Source organism: Mesocricetus auratus, unplaced genomic scaffold, assembly GCF_017639785.1.
Source record: "Mesocricetus auratus isolate SY011 unplaced genomic scaffold, BCM_Maur_2.0 Super-Scaffold_100015, whole genome shotgun sequence".
Taxonomy (NCBI): Eukaryota; Metazoa; Chordata; class Mammalia; order Rodentia; family Cricetidae; genus Mesocricetus; species Mesocricetus auratus.
Window position 1 is genome coordinate 61,186,425 of NW_024429198.1, and position 20,596 is coordinate 61,207,020.

Consider the following 20,596-nt stretch of genomic DNA (forward strand, 5'->3'; position numbering starts at 1 on the left):
ACACACACACAAACACACACATATAAATAAATCATTTTTAACAGTCAGTACATAGTCAGGCGTTGGTGGCACACACCTTTAATCCCAGTACTTGGGAAGCAGAGACAGGAACATCTCTTAAGTTTAAGGCCAGGTAGAAATACATAATCGAGATCCTGTCTCAAAGAAGAAAAAAAACCGTGCAACAGCAGCGTCCATTTTAAAATCTCATAGTCCTTGCACAGGATGTGATTCCAAGTGATTTCTTTTTGAATGTTCATTGTTTCTAAGTATTGAATTACTTTGTATAAAAGCTTAACAGAATGGAAAATGTTGCTTGTTTCTGCTTGTTTTTCTGGTGTTGGGGATTGATTGAACCTAGGGCCTTCAACATATCTGGCATCTGTATTCCCAGCCTTATAACATAAGCTATTTCAAAAACGTGAATTCTGAACAGGTGGAACTGGGGCACGCCTCTAATCCCAGCATTCTGGAGGCAGAGGCAGGGGGATCTCTGAGTTTGACACCAGCCTGGTCTACGGAGTGAGTGCCAGGGCTACACCGAAAAACCCTGTCTTGAAAAACAAACAAACCCTGAATTCTGAGCTGGAGAATTCTGAGCTAAAACACATACTTAGCCTGCTTACAGCCCTAGATTCAATTCCCGATACCACAGGTGAAGATCTCTATTCTTTCTAAGTTAACGTAAAGATGAACAGTAGAGTATCAGTTGTGTGTGCTGTATTACAAGAAGTAACACCCTCCTTCGAGGTGTTTCAAGGAAAGACAGTTTTGTCTCAATTGCTACACAATGCTCTCTTTTGTGTTTCAGTGCCAAACCTAAATCCGAAGTACATGTGTCCATGGCCACTCCAGTCACTGTGTCCTTGGAGACCATATCCAACCAGACTGCCGAGCAGCCTACCATTGCAGTCCCTCCAACTTCCCAGCAGCCTCCACCAGCCATTCCAAGCATGATTGCCGCAGCCAGCCCTCCATCCCAGCCAGCCATCGCTCTTTCTAGCATTCCTGGAGCCGTCCCCGTCACTCCACCCATCACCACCATTGCCGCTGCACCCACGACATCAACACCTGTGGCTGGCAGCCTTTCCGCAGTTCTGGGGCCTCCTGTTTCCGAGGTCAAAGTCAAAGAAGAAGCAGAACCCATGGACATCACGAGGCCTGTTTCCAGTAAGTTCATTCACAGACCACTGTTAGCAGTCCCTTCCTGGTTCTCACTGTGACTGTCAGTCAGGAAGCCCATCCCAGGTGCCAAGGCCATTCTGGAACTTTCCAGTGTGGCCTGCCAGCCTGTCTTTCCTTCATTTCTAGGAAAGAAAGACTACTTTTGAAAAGATAGTCTTTCTGTGACTTACTTTCACATGCATGTGTGTGGCACACGTGTCCTATAGCAGTCGTAAACATCAGGACAGCTTGTGGGCATCAGTTCTCTTCACCATGTGGAGCCAGGGACCAAGCTGGGTCGTCAGATTCGGCTTTCCTCATTCATCCAGCTCACAGACCCCTTGAAAATTAAAGGCATTTTGCTGCTCTTTGGTAAATTTTTTTTTATTTATTTTTGGTTTTTCGGTTTTTGTTTTTGGCTTTTTGAGACAAGGTTTCTCTGTGTTATAGCTCTGACTGGTCTGGAACTCACTCTGTAGACCAGGCTGGCCTGGAACTCACAGAGATCCGCCTGCCTCTGCCTTCCGAGTACTGGGACTAAAGGTGTGCACCACCCAGCCCGGCTGCTCTTTTGCAATTTTAATTCTGAGCTATAATCATAGAATAAATATCCCAATGTGTTTCAATGTAGCTTCCTTGTGATAATTGAGAAAATATTATTTAAAATGATTTTGAAGTGATCCTACCTAAATACTGTTAATTTATAATATATTCCCTACACGGTTTGGTTGTTTCATGATGTGATGAGACTTGAGATTTTCAAAATACTCTCTTCACAAAAAAACACGATTAGTAAAACCTTAAAATTGTTTGCTATCCCGTTCCTCTTCCTGTGAACTCAATTTTCAGTTTGTGAGAGTCTATCACTTTGTGTCTCCTCCATCTTTAGAGTATGGACATTTTGTGTGTGTGTGTGTGTGTGTGTGTCTGTGTCTGTGTGTCTGTGTGTGTGTGTGTGTGTGTCTGTGTCTCTGTATGTGTGTGTGTGTCTGTGTGTGTCTGTGTCTCTGTATGTGTGTGCGTGTGTGTGTCTGTGTCTCTGTATGTGTGTGTGTCTGTGTATGTGTGTGTGTCTGTGTCTGTCTGTGTCTGTGTGTGTCTGTGTCTCTGTATGTGTGTGTGTGTGTGTGTCTGTGTATGTGTGTGTGTCTGTGTCTGTCTGTGTCTGTGTGTGTCTGTGTCTCTGTATGTGTGTGTGTGTGTGTGTCTGTCTGTGTCTGTGTGTATGTGTGTGTCTCTGTGTGTGTGTCTTTGCTCCGTGTGCTTACCTGGTGCCCTCAGAGGCCAAGAGGGGGCATCAGATCCTCTGGAACAGTTGTGAGCTGCCATGTGGGTGCTGGGAATTGAGTTCCAGGTCCTCTGGAAGAGTGGCCAGTGCGGCGGCGGCAGCCTGAAAAGCTGGTTGCCCATCATGACCCTGAGAGATTGCCAGGGGGGAGGGAGGTGACGGGACACCTTTATACCCCAGGTTCTTACTCCTCAGGCAGAACCTGGGTGTGGTGGGCCCACGGGATGACACCTGCAACTTCGTGTTTAAATGAATATCCGTACTGCTGACGCCCTGTAGCAGAGCCTTTCTTAGATTCCTTAAAACTCCTCTGGGGCCTCCTTACACAGTCACGTGTTGACTTCTTGGCCCTGGCGTTAGTCTTGCTAAGAAGAGAATGGAAAGCCAGTTGAACTAGAGTACGGGTCCCCTAGTCAGGTGGCAGCTCAGGTACAAGGCTCCCCTGTCCACAGCCCCCTCTAGTGGCGGTTCAGAGACAGCAGTGCAAGGTGATTGCTGCTTGCCTCCTTTTTGCTTGATACGTTAGGGATGTGCGGGCAGACTCTCAGGGCCCTGCACTGGTCTAGAGACTCCGTCACTGCCGTGTGAGACCATAGTAGTTCATCCCCTTTGTGGATAAGGAGCCTTTCCTGGGCTGGCCTACAACTTATAAACATACTCTGGCAAGTCTTACTTCCCAGTCTTCATTCAGTAAGGCTAGCGTGCAGTTTATTCTGATGGAGACAGGGTCCCATCCAAGGGAAGCAGCGCCACTTGAGCCTACAGATGCCCTGCCATGCAGGGGATTGTAAATTTAACCCATTCTACTCAAGCATTGAACTCTCCATAACCATTTTTAATATACCTGATTTTGAATATTATATTTAGCAAACTTCAGGTTTACTCTTAAACTTGTTTTGAGTTGCCTGCTTTAGGCTAAACTTCAACAATATATATAAAGGATGCCTTCATTCCTTTTTTTTTTTCCAACAGTTTATGATAAATTAGTAAATCTCACAAGATTAGGTTTTTGTAAACTAGGGTAATTTATCCCTGTTAAAATTTTGAGCCTTATGCTGAATTGAAACTTTCAGTAACTGGTACCAAAGTAAACTTTTATTTTTTTAATGATTTATTTTATTTATGTGCCTTGGTGGTTTGCCTGTGTATATGTCTGTGTAAGGGGATTGGGTCCCCTGGAGCTGCAGTTACACAGAAAACTGTGACCCGCCATGTGGGTGCTGGAAATTAAACCCGGTCCTCTGGAAGAACAGCCATCTCTCCAGCCCCCAAACTAAATTTTAAAATGTAAATATAATTCATCAAGAAGTTGGGAACCTCACTCTCCTGGTCCTTGTATAGTGTACTTTTACAAAGTTGAAATTAGTTTGACAGATTTTTTTTTTTTGTTGTTGTTGTTGTCTTGGAACTCACTCATTCTGTAGACAAGGCTGGCCTCGAACTCACAGAGTTCTGGGATTAAAGGCGTGTGCCACTGCTGCCTGACTGACAGATTGTTTTTACATCAGGTAGCTCATTTTATCACAAAGAATGTAATTGCAGAAGAGTGAACTTAGTTTTTTATAAGGAGACACATACATAAACCAAAATGGCATACAATTAATTCTTACTACATGCAGTTCTTGTTATGACTCCAAGTAGCTAAAGCTTAACAAGGTTATCAGGGACATGAATGACTAGATAGATAGGCATCTTTAAGTCAGTTAGTGTGAGTAGGCGGTTAGAAAAATGGGATATGTTGTCTTTAAGTCTTACCCTGCATAGCCCTGTGTAGTCAGACTCGCTGGGACTTGACTGCAAGCTTTAATGACTTGTTTTTGTTTTTCTTGATATAGTTCATCCTACCTAAAATAAGTCAGTCCCACTTTTTTATTTGAAAAAACATCTGTATTCTGGTTATGGTTTCCCCTCCCCAAACTCCTCCCAGATCCACACCCTTTCTTGTTCTGTCTTGAAAACAAATGGGCAACTAAAAAAGACAAGAAAATAATAATAAAATAAGATTAAAAAACAAACGAGAGAAAAGAGCCAAAGAAAAAGCAAAAGAAACATAGATGCAGAGACACACATTAGCAAACACAGAAATCCCAAAAAAGACAAGACGAGAAACCACAATGCACAATGTATAAGCAAAAGACCTGGAGGGATTAAAAGATGAGACAGACAGACAGACAGACAGACAGACAGACAGACAGACAGATCCAAACTTACCATTGAGTTAGTGTTGTGTTGGCCATCCATGCTGGGAATGGGACCTTATCCTTGAGAGTGGTTTATATGCCAGTGAGACTACGTTGGAGAAAAAAATTCTTTGCAAGTGGAAATAGCTTCTGGGTTAGGAATGGGGCTTGTGTTCACTGGCCTCAGCTCTGGGACCCCCTCCGGCCTCAGTTTCCCCCTCTGTAGAGTGAGTTCCCATGGGCATCAGCCCTGCTGTGTCTAGAAGGCACTGCTCCTTGGTGTCCTGCATCCCCATTGGCTCCTGCTCTTCCTGCTTCCTCTTCCCCTGAGTTCCCTGAGCCCTGACAGGCGGGATTTGATGGAGACTTCCTGTTTAGGGCTATTTCAAGGTCTCTCACTCCGCGTACTGTGTGGCTGTGGGTCTCTGTATTTGTTCTTATCTGCTTCAAGCGGAGGTTTCTGTGGTGATGGTTGAGCAAGGCTCTGAACTATGAATATAGCAAATGGCATTAGGAGACAATGTATCATTCATTGCCTTACCCGGTGTGATCATCCCTTGGCTACGTGGGTGGACACACTACACTGCCTGACCTCCGCCCATTCCTAGATTTTCTAACCCGTGCATACTAGCTTCTGCAGCAAATGTTGAGATTCAGCTAGCTGGGCACCTAGGTGCCCAGGTTAGAGGCCAATGGTCTTGCCTATCCTTGCCTGCTTTCCTGAAAGGATATTGACATTAGCAGGCATAGCTGGCGTCATAAAGGTGGCAGTTGGGTCTGCTTAATATTACCTGTGAACATACTGCTAAACCGTTAGGTCTTGGGCCGGGTGGTGGCGGTGGTAGCAGCGGTTCATGCCTTTAAGCCCAGCACTCGGGAGGCAGAGACAGGAGGATTTCTGTGAGTTTGAGATCAGCCTGATCTACAAGAGCAAGTTCCAGAACAGCCTGTCTCACAAAAAAAAAAAAAAAAAAAAATTAGGCCTTTTAAGTTTCTGGGTAAAACTTACAAAAAGCATAAAAGCATAAGACAGTATTTGTGATGTATATAATATGTGGTTGTTATAACTAGCATTAAATTGATGTTTACAGCATTGAACAGAGTTTGGCTGGCTATGATGTTGTACTTATTGAGAGATTTCAGACAGAATCCCTTTTATCCTTTTCATGTATGAGCATCTTATTAGTTACTTTAATTTTAAATCTCTTTATACCATAAGATAAGTAATAGTAGTCTCTGTTGGAAATAGTTTACCTCTTATTTGTTCTCAATGCACAGTGCCTTCCTGGGCTGTTCTGTTGTTCTCCCTGTCACAAGGCAGGAGCCTGCCTGACCTAGGACGGGATTGGGAGAGACCATCATGCTTGGGTCTGAAGTAGGGTTTGTTTGTTTGTTTGTTTGTTTGTTTGGTAAGCAAAAGCAAGAGGGCTTGGTGGGACAGGAACAAAGGCAGACCACGCGCACAGACACAGTGGTCCAAGAAGAGAAAGAACGACCTGTCTCAGTTATCGGAGGCAGCTTGTAATTCAGTAGGAAGGACAACATGGGTCCTGTCAAAAGTCTCTCACCCCAGCAGCGCAGGAAAAGAACACTCCAGCCCACCCCTGGTCACTCTGAGACGGGGACCTGAACTCACCAGTTGGCAAGGCTGCCGGGACACTTGGGGTCTGAGCTCAGGTAAAGAAAGGGAGGACTGATCCTCTCTTATACACACACGCAGGTCCTCCAGTGGCCAGACAAAAATAGTAAAACCTGCGTCCTAGGAGAACCAGAAGGAACCGCTCAGTTTTGGTGTTGGGAAATACAGCAGACTTTCCAGGACTCTGGCCTCAGTGTGACAGTCATGGAGTCCTGGGATATCTCCTGAAGTGCCCCGAATGCCACTCAATGAAGGACAGGTTAGGAGTCTTATTTGCTGGGGGTAGAGGGCAGGCTGGTGCCAGGAAGGGCTTGAACTGTAGGAAAGGCAAGGCAGAGCTCATAAAGCCAGAAACAGCAACTGTGTCACAGGGGCAGGTGAGGGTTTGAACACAAGTTTCCAAAGGGTCAGTTGTTGATGAAAGCAGTTGCTGCTTGTTGTGCAACCGTGGGCCTCCCTAAATTGCAGGTTCAGCCTCCTGAGACCGCTGCTCAACGGGGCCCTAGGGGCAGGGGGTGGAGCCAGAGATGAGTTAGCTGAACTAGGACAAAATGGAGTTACTTCGGGCGTTCCAGTAGGTAGAGGATGGTGTAAGAGAAAGGTCTGGAGTTTGCTGCCGCGGAGCCATGGCTTCATTCTAAGTGGTGTTCCTAGTGAAGTGGTGTTTGAGGTGCTGAGCCTGGTTTCTCTGCTTATAATGGAGCAGTACATTATGACGGGAAGGTGTAGTGGAGAGGATGGTTGAATTTCTTGGCCATGAAGCAGGGAGGCAGGGCAGGCTTCTACGTTCTTTATTAGACTCTCCACCACAGTGACTAGTGGGGCTATGATTATGAGAGCCAAAAAATGTGTGGATGCCTGAGGGTAAAGCGAACTTTCATTCTAAAAGCAAAACCTTTCCAATGAGTTTATATTTTGGAGCCTGTCGTGGGTGGAGTTAGGCAATTCCTGAGATGCTGACACAGCATTCTTCTGTAGGCCTTACACATTTTTTGCCTTCAGATTTGTAACAATAAAACTGTTTGCTTTTAAAGATGGGGTTTCTCTGTGTAAATAGCCCTGGCTGTCCTGGAACTCACTCTGTAGACCAGGCTGGCCTCAAACTCACAGAGATCTGCCTGCCTCTGCCTCCCAATTGCTGGGGTTAAAGGAGTGCCCCACCGCCCAGCTGAAACTTACTTTTTTAATGAAACAGTATTGGAGTTTATTAAAAGATTTGAACATAGTTCTAAATATCAGGTTAATAGAGAAAGTAACTTAGAAAAAAATGTTGTATACGCCAGGTTTGGGTGCGGGATTCTGAAGAGATTGTCATGCTTAATTAAGTGACTTTACATAACTTCATGTGTGTGGCTTAGGAGCTGACATGAGTCAGTGTTTCAAAGAACCTAAATGATCATAGAGTAGTTCCTAGTGTGCCTTAGGTAGGATAACAGCTAATAAGGCAAAAGCCTTTGATCTGGAGAGTTAAACTAGGTTTGATTTGGTTTGGTTTTTGCTTTTTTGTTTTGTAGAGACAGGATCTTAGTATGTAGCTCTGGCTGTCCTGGAATGCCCTGTGTAGGTCATGTTACCCTTGAACTCAGGCATGTCACCACTCCCTGCAAGAAGCCATTCTCTGTAACTTCTTTGCTGCTGAGCAGGAAGGGACACAGACCATGCCTATCGAGAGGAAAATCTCTGCCTGTCTGATCTCAGGGATACAGGAGAAGGCTTCAGCTTGGAGAATGGAGGGTCTTCCTGTAGTACTGTGAAATCTAACTGTGTAGCCACAGAAGATTGCTGTAGCTGATCCTAACGCTAACCCAGGATAAGATAGAGCAAAGCTTCTTAATCATGAGAGTCGTGAGAGCAAGGATGTTAGTAATTATCTAAACCACTAACACTTGAGACAGTGGAAACACCGAAACACCCTTAATCCCAGCATTCAGGTGTCAAAGGCAGAAGGAGCTCTTGAGTTTGAGCTAACCTGGTCTCTCTAGTGACTTAACAAGCCAGCCAGGACTACATGGTAAGACCTGGTTAGTTGGTTGGTTGGTTGGTTGGTTTTTGGTTTTGTTTGGTTTGCTTTGGTTTTTTGAGCAGGGTTTTGGTAGCACACCAAAGAACAATTTTCAGAAGGAATCCAGGGCTAAAGTGAAGGCTCAGAGGTTAAGAGCACTGGCTGCTCTTCCAGAGGTCCTGAGTTCAACTTCCAGCAGCCACATGGTGGCTCACAATCATCTGTAATGGGATCTGGTGCCCTCTTCTGATGTGCAGGCAGAACACTGTACAAATAATGAATGAATGAATGAATGAATGAATGAGTACGTGAGTGAGAAGTCCAATGGTGAAGTAAATTAAAAGGAAAGCAATGTTAAGTTGTATTTCATTGACTACCATACCAACAGTGCCTAAGAGGAAACCAGTGAAGCAAGCCGAAATATAGTAATATTACAACTGCTGTTAGATGTATAGAGAGAAGAGATTATCATTCACTGGGGTACAGAGATCTGGTTCGGTGGCTCACTGTCTATAGTGCCAGCTAATCTTTAAAAAAGAAAAGATAAATTAGTCTTTTAATAGTTTGCAGATACAAATGGCATTTGTCCTGACGATATTCTTGAGGCTGTGGAGAGTCAAAGGGTTTTATTCTAGGAAATCACTTCTTTTTTGGGGGGGGGGAGGTGAGGCAGGGTTTCTCTGTAGCTTTGGAACTAGCTCTTATAAGCCAGGTTGGTCTCCAACTCACAGAGAGTGCCGGGCTTAAAGGTGTGTGCCACCACTTCCCGGCTAGAAATCACTTCTTAAGTTCTTTCTGTCTGGGTGGAGTGGGCCTCTCCTTCCAACAGTACATCAGAGACAACTGAAACAGTCAGCCTTTGAGGGAAGAATGATAAGAGAGAGAATGTATAGTCACAGGACAAACAGTGAAATAAAAAGTTGGGATCTTAAGCTGGGCAATGGTGGCGCACGCCTTTAATCCCAGCACTTGGGAGGCAGAGGCAGGCGGATCTCTGTGAGTTCAAGGTCAGCCTGGTCTACAGAGTGAGTTCTAAGACAGCCAGCGGGAGGGTGAATAGGCAATAGTTCCTAGTGAGGTCCAAGGCTTGCTGGAAGCCACTCTGGAAATTCCTGGAGAGTCAGTGATTAAGATAGATGAGAGGCAGTTCGCAGTTGCTGGTGACAGTGATATAGGATATGGCTGTCAGAAGTGAGTAACAGACCAGATACAGGACCCCTGTTTGTGTGTGGCAGAATAAAAATGAAAACTCAGGTGAACCTGTGCAATTGGGAAGCCCTTGCTACATGCTCCACACTAGTGCAGACTAGCGCTAAGTTTCTCGGGGCCTGGTGACTAGTAGGAAGCTGTTCTCAGCTCTTACCTCAGAGGGTTTTCCGTACCCCAGACCCATAGGAAGCCTCTGTGCTTGTTGGCCAGCCAGCTGTCTTCCTAACTGTCACCCTGGAAACTGAGGGTTTGGTTCTCATGATGTGTGCTTCACCCCAACAGCAGTCCCTCCCCTGGCTGCCAACGCTGTGTCTCCATCTCTGGCTTTGCTGGCAAGCAACCTGTCCATGCCTGCGAGTGACCTACCGCCTGGTGCCTCCCCAAGGAAGAAGCCGCGAAAGCAGCAGCACGTGATCTCGACAGAGGAAGGGGACATGATGGAGACCAACAGCACTGACGATGAGAAGGCCACTGCCAAAAGTCTTCTGGTGAAGGCCGAGAAACGGAAGTCTCCGCCCAAAGAGTACATTGGTAAGGCCCGGCTGATGGTCTCCCGGCACTCACCACCTAGCTCAGAGTATCCGTCTTGCATCTCGCTCACTGCTACTGAACTTTGAGGGTCATTTCAGACATGTGACATGCCGCTTACTGCCCTGCTTTCTCTTTGGAGTAGATGAAGAAGGGGTGAGGTATGTCCCAGTGCGACCAAGACCTCCCATCACTTTGCTTCGCCACTATCGGAACCCCTGGAAAGCTGCCTACCACCACTTCCAGAGGTACAGTGACGTCCGGGTCAAAGGTTAGTTTCTTCAGAAATGTCTAGTATTAATCATGAAATGGCATAACATGAAAGCTGCATTGTAGTCACAATAAAAAGCACCAGGATCACAATTCTCTAATTTCCAACCAAAATAGGCAATATCCAGTTGAGTATAACAGTGGAAAATTATTCTTTGTTCCCAGAAAGCTGTGTGTTTATTAGAATCCCAGTGAAATGAACAAGGAGAAGCCTCGGTTATAATAAATTCTGTGTGTTAACAGTTCCTGAGTACTCACAGGCAGCCTGTAATTGTGTTGCAGTTTAACGTAGATAGAAGTACATTATAATTTCTAGAATGCTAAAATGATTACGTATACTATAGGTATTTGTTTCCTAAGATCTTCCCTTCAACACATACATGAAACCCTTAAAATGACCTAGGTGAGGGAGAGACTGGAGAGATGACTCAGTGCTTAAGACCACTGGTTGCTTCTGTAGAATACCTCAGTTCCCTTCTCAGCAGCTACACGGTGGCTTACAACCAGATAATTAGATGACTCCAGTTCCAGGGATCCAATGCCTTCTTCTGGCCTCCCTGGACACCAGAGACAAATGTGGTAATAAAGAAAGTAAAAATACACCCATACACACAAAATCATTCTCTGGAAAAGCTCTTAAAGCTGAGAAGAATAAAGACACAAAGTTGTTGGTGACGCATGTTAATGGTAAGTTGTATCGTATGTGCAAGGCCCTGGGTGATACGGTTGGAAACCCCCTCCTTGCCGGATGTCCCGCACTAGCCTTGAGCCGTGGTCTTTCTGCCTCTGCCTTCCCGGCTTTGGTGTTGTGGGTGTGCACACTTCAGGGGAAAGGACAAGATACGGTAGCCTGTGCCTAACCCAGTGCTCGGAAGCTGAGCAGGACCAGCCTGGGCTAGAGAGAGAGCTCAGCTGGTAGAGTACTTGCCTAACCTGCAAGAATCCCTAAGATCAGTTCCCAGCACCACACAAAAGCAAACAGTAGCACGTATCTGCAATCCCAGGACGGGAAGCAGAGACAAGAGGATCAGAGTTCGAGGTCACCCTTAGCTGACAGTATTTGAAGGCCTGCAGGAGGATACTGCTGTTTAATATTTTCCAGTTAAATAATTTTTTAATGAATACAGTTTGTAGAACAAAGTAGTTCACGTCAAAATTGAGAGTCCAGAGCTCTAGCACACCCTGGTTGAAGCAGCCTCCAGCAGCTTCCCCTATGAAACTGTGCCGTCCAGCTAAACGGCCCACTACGGAGCAAATAAGACTAGACTCACCTTTTTACACACAGCCCTCAGACCTAACCTGTGCCTCCCAGTCTTTGTGATAGCATCATGTTTATTTTATTTATAGTTTGTTTATTAACATATGGTTTCGGATAAGAATAGCATACTACAGGAAATAGATAATCAGAAAGAACTGTCCCTTTGTGCTCGAGGCAAGAAACTACCTCTGTGCTGCCTGGTCACTGTGTGTCTAAGTCTCTCTTCTCCCACATTAGAAATACAAGCCCACCCCCCCCCAAAAATAAGAGCCCATGGTGGTGGTACACACCTCTAATCCAGACACTCAGGTGGCAGAGGCAGGCGGATCTCTGTGAGTTCCAGGCCAGCCTGTTCTACAGAGTGAGTTCCAGGAGGGCCAGGGCTGCACAGGAAACCGTGTCTCAAAAAGAAAAAAGAGAAAGAAAGAAATACAATCCCCATTTGGTAATCCTATTAAATTATAGGTAACTCCAAAAAGCTTCCAGAATGTCTGGTCCAGCTCTCCAGCTGCACTTAGGTGCCCCACACACAGAACAAGGCTCCGTTTACAGAAGACCATTTCTCCTCTGCAAGATTGCCATAGGAGCTAGCTGTCCTGCTAGTTCACCCTGTTAGCACAGTGTGACTTAAAAGCTTTCTCGTCGAACTGATGAAAACATAGAAAAGAAGCTGGTACAATGGTGCCTCCTTTAATCCCAGCACTCAGGAAGGAGAATCGTATAGATCTCTGTGGGTGTGAGTGAGGTCAGCCTGGTCTACACAGCAAGTTTCTGGCCAGACAAGGCCACATAGTGAGACCCTGTCTGAAAAAGTATTACACATATTGTTGGCCCCTCATCCTCCTGATGTAAATGCAGGAGACTTATTTATAAAGATGTTTGAGGAAAGAAATTCTGATAAAGTGTTGACATGTAAGCTCCTTGAATCCAAATGCTTGTGCTTTTATAACAAACAGAATAATACTTAATTAACTTTATTTGTGTGTGGTTCCAGAGGAGAAGAAGGCTATGCTACAAGAAATAGCCAATCAGAAGGGTGTGTCCTGCCGTGCCCAAGGCTGGAAAGTCCACCTCTGTGCGGCCCAGTTACTGCAGCTGGTAGGTGCCGTTCTGTCACTTGCGTCATGCCAAAGAGGAAACCCAGCAGGCAGCCAGCCTGAGGGACCACAGGCCCCGGGTTTGATCCCCAGAGCTGCCTGAAGTGGGGTGATACAGGCACGTAGGCCTGTGATTCCACAATTAAAGTCATTGTTTATTTACTTGATGAGGTGGGTCAGAGGACAGACAGTCTTTGGGAGTAGGCCCTCTCCTACAATGTGAGTCCTAGGGGGTCAAACTCAGATTATGATGCTTGGGAGCAAGTGTCTTCACTCACTGAGCCATCTATCCAGGTCTGGGTCTAAAATACCTGAGAGTGCTGTAGTGCGAGCCTGAAGTCAGGGTGGCATTACCGCGTCCTGTGAGGACATGCACAAGAGGGCTAAGTGCCCTTGCCTTGAGCCTCTCTCCCAAGCACTCTGCTTCCTCAGAAGGCTCTGTAGTCGAGCAGCTCCCTCACCGTGGGCCACCACACGGTTTGCTTCTCGCCAAGTAGCAGGCCCCAGTGACCTACCAGCTCCTAGCAGGACGCAGACCTGTGCCATCTTGCTTTGGAGAGCAGGCCGGGGTCTTCTCCACGAAGCCTGCCTCCCATGGCGCCTGCTCATTCCTCGTGTTCTGAGAGCCGCCCCTATCAGCCCCACATGCTGCACTCTGCCCTTTTCTCCTGCCTCATGAACATCTGTGAGCTGGGCTGCACCTTCTGTCATCTGCCCGGTGCCAGAGCTTACGTGAACTGCGAACCGCCGTTCCTACAAACCTAGGACAGAAATCTCTTCCCGTCAGAGTTAAGGCAACGCAGCCAGAGCATCCTTGCAAACAAGTCCCATCTTTGGAGTAACATTGATCTCAAGACCATTTTCTGCTGAGTTTAAAGACAGTAATGTTAGGTGTGGTAGCATTTGTGAGGCCGAAGAAGAGATTTTGTGATAGAGGCCAGCCTGAGCTACGGAGCAAGGCCTTGTCAAAAAAAAGGGTAAGGGGAGAGGGCTGGAAAGATGGTTCAGCATTTAAGAACACTGGCTGCTCTTCCAGAGGTCCTGAGTTCAATTCCCAGCAACCACATGGTGGCTCACAGCCATCTATAGTGAGATCTGATGCCCTCTTCTGGCATAAAGGTGTACATGCAGATAGAGCACTCATACGTAAAATAATAAATCTTTAAAAAAGAAAAAGGTAAGGAGAGAGCTTACCTAGCATGCAGGAGGAGTTTGATCCCCAGCCCTATATAAAGCCGATGCATTGGCACGTGTCTGCAATTCGGTATGACCAGAAGTTCAGTCCACTGGACGGTGGTGCTGAAAGCCTTTAATCCCAGCACTCAGGAGGCAGGGGCAAGCAGATCTCTGTGAGTTCAAGGCCAGGCTGGTCTACAGAGTTAAGTGCCAGGACAGGCTCCAAAGCTACACAGAGAAACCCTATCTCGAAAAACCAAAAAAAAAAAGTTCAGAGTCATACACCATAGGTTTGAGGTCAGCCTGAGATACATGAAACTAAAAAACAAATAACAAACAAAATATTGTACTATTCTGGAGTTAAATTAATATAAAATCATATTTCTGTGAAAATGATAGTTATTTTTCAGAGGAATTTTGGATTCAGTGTATTATTTCAGAGTTGTCTTTGAAGACGGGCTCTAAACTATGAAAAACTGTAACAGTATTTATTCATTCCTTTGCTGTTTGTTAATGTTAGCACCTTGGGTCATCCATGCTGTCTGACAACAGCTCACAGAGTGAGCTTGTTTGCTTGGGTGACACAGAAAGTGTCTCTGCGGTCACAGTGTGCTCCCTCTTGTGTTGCAGACAAACCTAGAGCATGACGTTTACGAAAGACTTACCAACCTCCAGGAAGGGATCATCCCCAAGAAGAAAGCAGCGACTGACGACGATCTCCATCGGATAAATGAGCTGATACAGGTTGGATGCGTCCTCAGCCTTCTGAGTACTGCCTGGGCACGGAAGCGCCTCCCCTTCTTTCCCTCCATTTGTCTGTTTATCTGGGCACGGAAGCGCCTCCCCTTCTTTCCCTCCATTTGTCTGTTTATCTGGGCACGGAAGCGCCTCCCCTTCTTTCCCTCCATTTGTCTGTTTATCTGGGCACGGAAGCGCCTCCCCTTCTTTCCCTCCATTTGTCTGTTTATTTGGGCACGGAAGCGCCTCCCCTTCTTTCCCTCCATTTGTCTGTTTATTTGGGCTGGGTTTTAATCGCAGCATTTCTGTCTTCCCTTCCCTCTCTCCACACCCTCCCATAGCCATTCCCCACTGCGAGAGTGGCTTTGTACACACCTACTTCCTTCAGTGTGCATTACCAGGAGGTGCTCAGCCATTTTAGTTACTCTGGTTCTTTAGTTTTATATACATTATATGTATGTGCAGAGACCAGAAGAGGGTCTTGAACCCCCTGGAACTGAAATTGCAAACAGTGTGAGCACTGGCAGGACTGGGAAGCCAATTCAGTCCCTCCTGAAGGACAGCAAACACCGGTAGCTGCCGAGCTGTCTCTCCAGACCCTTTTTCTTTTTCTTTTTTTTTCTTGATGTTATCTTCTTTTGTCTCCCTCCCACTGATTCTTTCTTCTTCCTGATTAGTCTCTTTTCTACATTAATGTCTTTTTTTTCAGCAGCCCCTTGAGTTTCATTAGAGTTGTTTTTAAGGAGCATGGGTGGGTGTTTACAAACATCTGCGCCCCTTACCAGTGAGCCTATGACCTCCCCGCCACAGGCTTCTTTGTACTCAGGCGTTGGGTATCAGAGACGGGTTTCCTCCTGTGAGCCACCACAGATCCAGTCAGGAGTTCTTTCCCCTGTAGCAGGCTGCCCGCTTGCACCAGTAAGTTCATTTTGCCTGGCCAGTTGGTAGCGTTGCATACAGGGTCTACAAGACTTAAGTAATTAACTATTGGTAACAATTCTCTCAACACAGTAAGGGCGGCCAGCAAGGACATCCACTTGCAGCTCGACTCCCTTTGTCCGTTTACCAAGACATGCAGCAGTAAGTCTCACAAATTAGGTGTAGTGAGGCCTCGGCCTCCCTGGCCAGGAACTCAAAGGGACAGTATAGTCAGCCTTGTTCTCCGTGGAGTGAACAGGCCTCTAGAAGCCGTTTCATCCCCATGACAGCCAGGTAATGGTGTGTCTTCTGTTCCAGGGAAACATGCAGAGGTGTAAACTAGTGATGGACCAAATCAGCGAAGCCAGGGACTCTATGCTTAAGGTTCTGGATCACAAAGATCGGGTCCTGAAGCTCCTCAACAAGAACGGGACTGTCAAGAAAGTGTCGAAATTGAAGCGAAAGGAAAAGGTGTAGACCCAGAAGAATCAGGACTTGGAAACAGAATTTATGAAGAATAATGATTCAGGGGGGAAGGGGAGAGGGCTTTGGCTGCTTTCACGGTGGAGCGTTGAAATGCGGGACAGGACAGTTTTCCTCATTTACTTGAGGAAGCGGGTCAGGTGGCACGGAACGGTCAGAGCTGGACTGACAAGGTGAGTCCTCCCTCCTCCGGGTGCACGCCTGTTACACCTGTCTTCAGCAGCTCCTGATGCTCGGTGACACAGACGACCAGCTGAGTTTGCAGCCTTCCAGTCCATAGACTGTATTTATCTGGTGGATTCCTGCAGGGCCTGAACTGAGCCTGGACTGAAAGTATCCACTTGGACAATCTGTTATCTCTAGACTAAACAGAAAACCTCTTCTCACTCCAGTCAGTTCTTCGGTTTGACCGTCCAGTGTCCAAATTGGCCTACAGTGGTGCCACAGCACCCCGAGAGCTGCCACATCTCACACTAAAGGGGTCCAGCGATCAGCCATCATCCACTTCCCAAGTGACGTTGTGACATGGTCTGTCCTGCCTGTGTCAGAGCTGGATTCTTGTGGAGGTTGAGAGCAACGCTGCGCTGCTCTGGGATCCTGTGCTGCAGGAACTTTGAGTTATCTGTACTCCACACTGGTGTGATGCTGTTAATCATATGTACCACGCATCTCTAAATGTTAATAAAGGACTAGAAGAGGCTTTTGTAGATGAGCAGTTTGCCTCTTCCTAATGTGCATCTCTGAGGTGTTCACAGTCCTCACAGTGTTCACTGTAATGGGCTCAAGTTTTCTTCCCCATTGAATTCCACGTAACCTGGTGATCTGAAGATGTTTTCAGTGGTAAAGTCTCTTGGCTCCTGTTTGTCTTAAAATAAGCCTGATATAAAGCCAGGCAGTGATGTCATACACATTTAATCCCAGCACTTGGGAATGCAGAGGCAGGGAGATCTCCATTTGAGGCTAGCCTAGTCTACAGAACAAGTTCCTGGACAGCCAGGGCTACACAAATTCCTGTCTCTAATTATAAAATTAGCCTCGTATAACTTGGTCAAAACAAGGACTGTTATGGCTATAGTGCTGGCAGTGGAGTCCTGGGTGAGTTTACTTTCTTCACAGGGTTGTGGGGGCATGTCTCAAATAATCTGTGTGGTATGATAACCAGTCTTGATTTCTTTAGTGTGTGTGTATGTATTCGGGGAGGGTGGCATGCACGATTGTGTGTGTTCAGACACTTCCATGTATGTGCAGGTAAAACCAGAGATCAGTGTCAGCTCGGGTATCTTCCTGTTTCCGTCTCACTTTAGTTTGCTTTTGTTTTCAAGACAGAATTTCCCTGTGTAGTCCTGGTTGTTCTGGAACCTGCTCTGTAGACCAAAATGACCTTAACTCAAGGATCCGCCTGCCTTTGCCTTCTGAGCACTGGATTAAAGGTGTGTCCCACTATACCTGGTCACATGCATGTATTTGTATATACATACATATTCCCAAATATAACTGATCAAGTTCATATGATGTTACTTGTTTGTACGTTTGTTTCCAGAGATGATGACTGTTGGCACTGGACACCAATTGGTGTGTCTTACGTGGGAAGAATCCCTTCTCCCACGCCCCTCTTTAATCAGTTGCCCGTGGGTTTTTGTGTGTGATTGAGGCCTCATGCGTGGGCTTTTCTCCATGCAATCTGATGTGTTCATTGGTGTCATCCGTGTTCAGTTCACACTTGCATGGTCAAAGTTGTCTACTCTTAAAAAGGAACAATCAAGCCGGGCGGTGGTGGCGCACGCCTTTAATCCCAGCACTCGGGAGGCAGAGGCAGGCGGATCTCTGTGAGTTCGAGGCTGGGCTGGACCAACAGCCTCCAAAACAATACAGAGAAACCCTGTCTCCTAAAAAAAGCCAAAAAAAAAAAAAAAGGAACAATCAGACAGCAACTTAATGCTAGTTATGATGGCTCACACTTGTAATTCCAGCATTTGGAAAACGATGGCAGAAGGGTTAGGAGTTCTAGGTCACCCACCATAACACAATAAGTTTGAGGCCAGCATAGGCTACATGACCTGGCATCAGGTAAAACTAAAACTAAAATGAATCAATCTGAACAAATAATGACTCTGCTGGGTGTGGCAGCACACGTCTGAAATGCCAGCCCCCCGGGAATCAAAAGGCAGAGGCAATTTGAGGATATCCTGTACTGCTAAGCAAAACACTTCCAGAAACAATCAGCAGGACTGGAGAGATGGCTCAGAGGTTAAGAGCACTGGCTGCTATTCCAGAGGTCCTGAGTTCAATTCCCAGCAACCACATGGTGGCTCACAGCCATCTATAGTGAGCTCTGGTGCCCTCTTCTGGCAGGCAGACAGAATACCATATACATAATAAATAAACAATCTTTTTTAAAAATTCATCAACAAAAAGTTTATACTTATGCCAGATGAGGTAGCACACACCTTAATCCCAACACTCAAGAGGCAGAGGCAGGCAGACCTCTGAGTTCAGGACCAGCCTGGTCTACAGAGTGAGTTCCAGAACAGCCAGGGTTATACAGAGAAACCCTGTCTCGAAAAATATATGTATTTACACTAACGTAGTCTTTACATAAGGAAACCAGATGTCCCCTAACCAGCTGTGCCACATAGCTAGAAATTCTGTCCTAGGTGCAGGAAACTTTCCCTGAAACCTTGGACCGTTCACAGTACACAAACAGTAAAAGTGATGCAGGCAGCATGTCACTCAGACACAGAAAGGAATGAAGTCCTTGGGCTACAGAGATGGTACAGTGCTTTACAGTGTCTGACGTGCTTAGGAGAATTCAAGATGGCGGCAGCAGCTGCCAGCACTCCAGGGTCTTCCAGCGGCCTCAAGGAGTCTGAGAGACCCACAGAGCCAGCCTCCCAGAAAAGGGAAGATGCGGTGGACAGTTAACTTGCAGGTTGCTCAGTATTTCCAGAACAAGTAAAAGAAGGCAGGTCTCGGGAAGTTTCTTTAAAAAGTGATTTCATGGAATTGGGGGAGAAAGATGGTGGGTGGAGTGGAGCCAGTGACTCAGTGATGACAAGTACGGGAGCACAAGACCATGACAGACAAAGGAGCATGTCGAGTAACAGTGGCCCACCTCGCCCTGTCAGTGCCGGCTGCCCAGACTAGCCATCGTCGCCGTCGCCGCCACCACGGCCTCCACTGCTGCAGCCCCCGCACACGAACAACGAGAGACCTGAAATGAGGAATGGACTTAGTCTCCTAGAAAGATTTCCAGGGCTGCTGCTGCTGCTGCTGCCCGAGGCCACGCTGATGTCCATGATTTGTGCCCGTGCCCTAGGCACTGTTGATGCCCGTAATCTCTGCTGCCACCAGAAGCTATGTTGATGTCTCAGGTCCATGCTGCCCCTGGGGACCAGGCTGATGTCTGTGATCTGAGCTGTCACAGGAAACCATAATGAAGTCCACACAATCCTTGCTGCCGCCCGAAACCGTGTAAGAGAGGATGCCCCCCTCGCCACCCAGTCGGTACAGGACGGACCCGGACACCAAATTCTCCACACAGAGGTTTATTATCCTGGAGTGACAAGGGAACAGGCAGGCAGCAAGCAGCAAGCAGGTATTTTTTGCAGGAGTGGGTTTTTAAGGAGAAAGCAGTGTCTTAGGGTGACTTGGTAAATCCTGATTGGACGTGTTAGCCAAATAATGAATTTTGATTGTTGGACCTTGGTGTTGTCTTGGGAACGAGTCACTAGTCAAGGGAATGGAACTTGGAGGTTAGCCATAGGATGTAATATAAGGGTTTTTAGCAGGGGGAGGAAAGTTAGAGAATGGTAAAACCTGTTAGTGCCATGTTTGCCTTGAATGGAGCCTGTTAGAAAGCCCTTCAAACATTCCAGACAGGAAGCCATTGTCGAGAGTCCTTAAAAATAAAACTGATCACCGGGCGGTGGTGGCACAAGCCTCTAATCCCAGCACTCGGGAGGCAGAGGCAGGTGGATCTCTGAGTTCGAGGCCGGGCTGGACCGACAGCCTCCAAAACAATACAGAGAAACCCTGTCTCGTAAAACCAAATAAAATAAAATAAAACTGATCAAGAGCTGAAGTGTAGCTCTTCACCATTGGTGGCTTTTGGTAAGGAGGGGAGGACTCGGTTTTCATTAAGGGGCCAGCCACCGGAGTTTGACGATGCTCCAGTTAATATGAGCAACACAAATTGGACTTGGGGGGGTTGGGAGGGAGGCGTGCACAAGGGGGGACCCGGGAGGAAAGTGTGAACGGGGTGCACTGTACAGAATTCCCAAATAATAAAAGTGTTATGTTGGGGGCGGGGAGAATGGTGTGTTCTGCAGGGTACCCAGGTTCCATTCCTAGAGCCCACATTGGTTGGCTCACAACTGCCTGTAACTCCAGGTCCAGGGTGATATTAAAGCCTCTGACATCCAAGGGCATTCTCATTATGCTAAGTCAAACAGACATAAAACAACAAATATTGTGCAATTCTACTCATAAGCATTATCTCCAAAAAGTAGACACATAGAGACAGAAAGGACATGAACATGTACTGAGGACTATTATAAAGGATACAGAGACATAAAGAGAACATACAATTTTCCATTTTCAGCCAGGCACACACCTTTAATCTCAGCCCTTGGGAGCATAATTACAAG

General features: G+C 46.5%; 1 protein-coding gene and 1 long non-coding RNA gene across 6 annotated transcripts in view; one reads left to right on the forward strand and one right to left on the reverse strand.

The window, feature by feature from the left end:
• The window catches only part of Sap130 (Sin3A associated protein 130), a 55,928-nt gene extending 39,271 nt beyond the window's left edge, over positions 1-16,657 (forward strand). For 4 of the 5 annotated variants that reach the window (XM_021234691.2, XM_005065314.4, XM_013124799.3 and 1 more), the window contains exons 16-21: positions 812-1,170; positions 9,765-10,013; positions 10,156-10,281; positions 12,533-12,636; positions 14,442-14,555; positions 15,786-16,657. In XM_021234691.2, the coding sequence (XP_021090350.1) occupies positions 812-1,170; positions 9,765-10,013; positions 10,156-10,281; positions 12,533-12,636; positions 14,442-14,555; positions 15,786-15,944 (1,111 nt within the window). In that variant the 3' untranslated portion in view covers positions 15,945-16,657. The remainder of the gene's footprint in view (positions 1-811; positions 1,171-9,764; positions 10,014-10,155; positions 10,282-12,532; positions 12,637-14,441; positions 14,556-15,785) is intronic. The other variant, XM_013124812.3, reaches the window with a different exon arrangement.
• Positions 63-3,639, reverse strand: LOC121144373. Its single transcript, XR_005881728.1, has 2 exons — positions 2,433-3,639; positions 63-1,504 (listed from the first exon to the last, which is right to left on the reverse strand). It is a non-coding gene; the product is annotated as an uncharacterized LOC121144373 (long non-coding RNA).
• Positions 16,658-20,596: the final 3,939 nt, after the last annotated feature.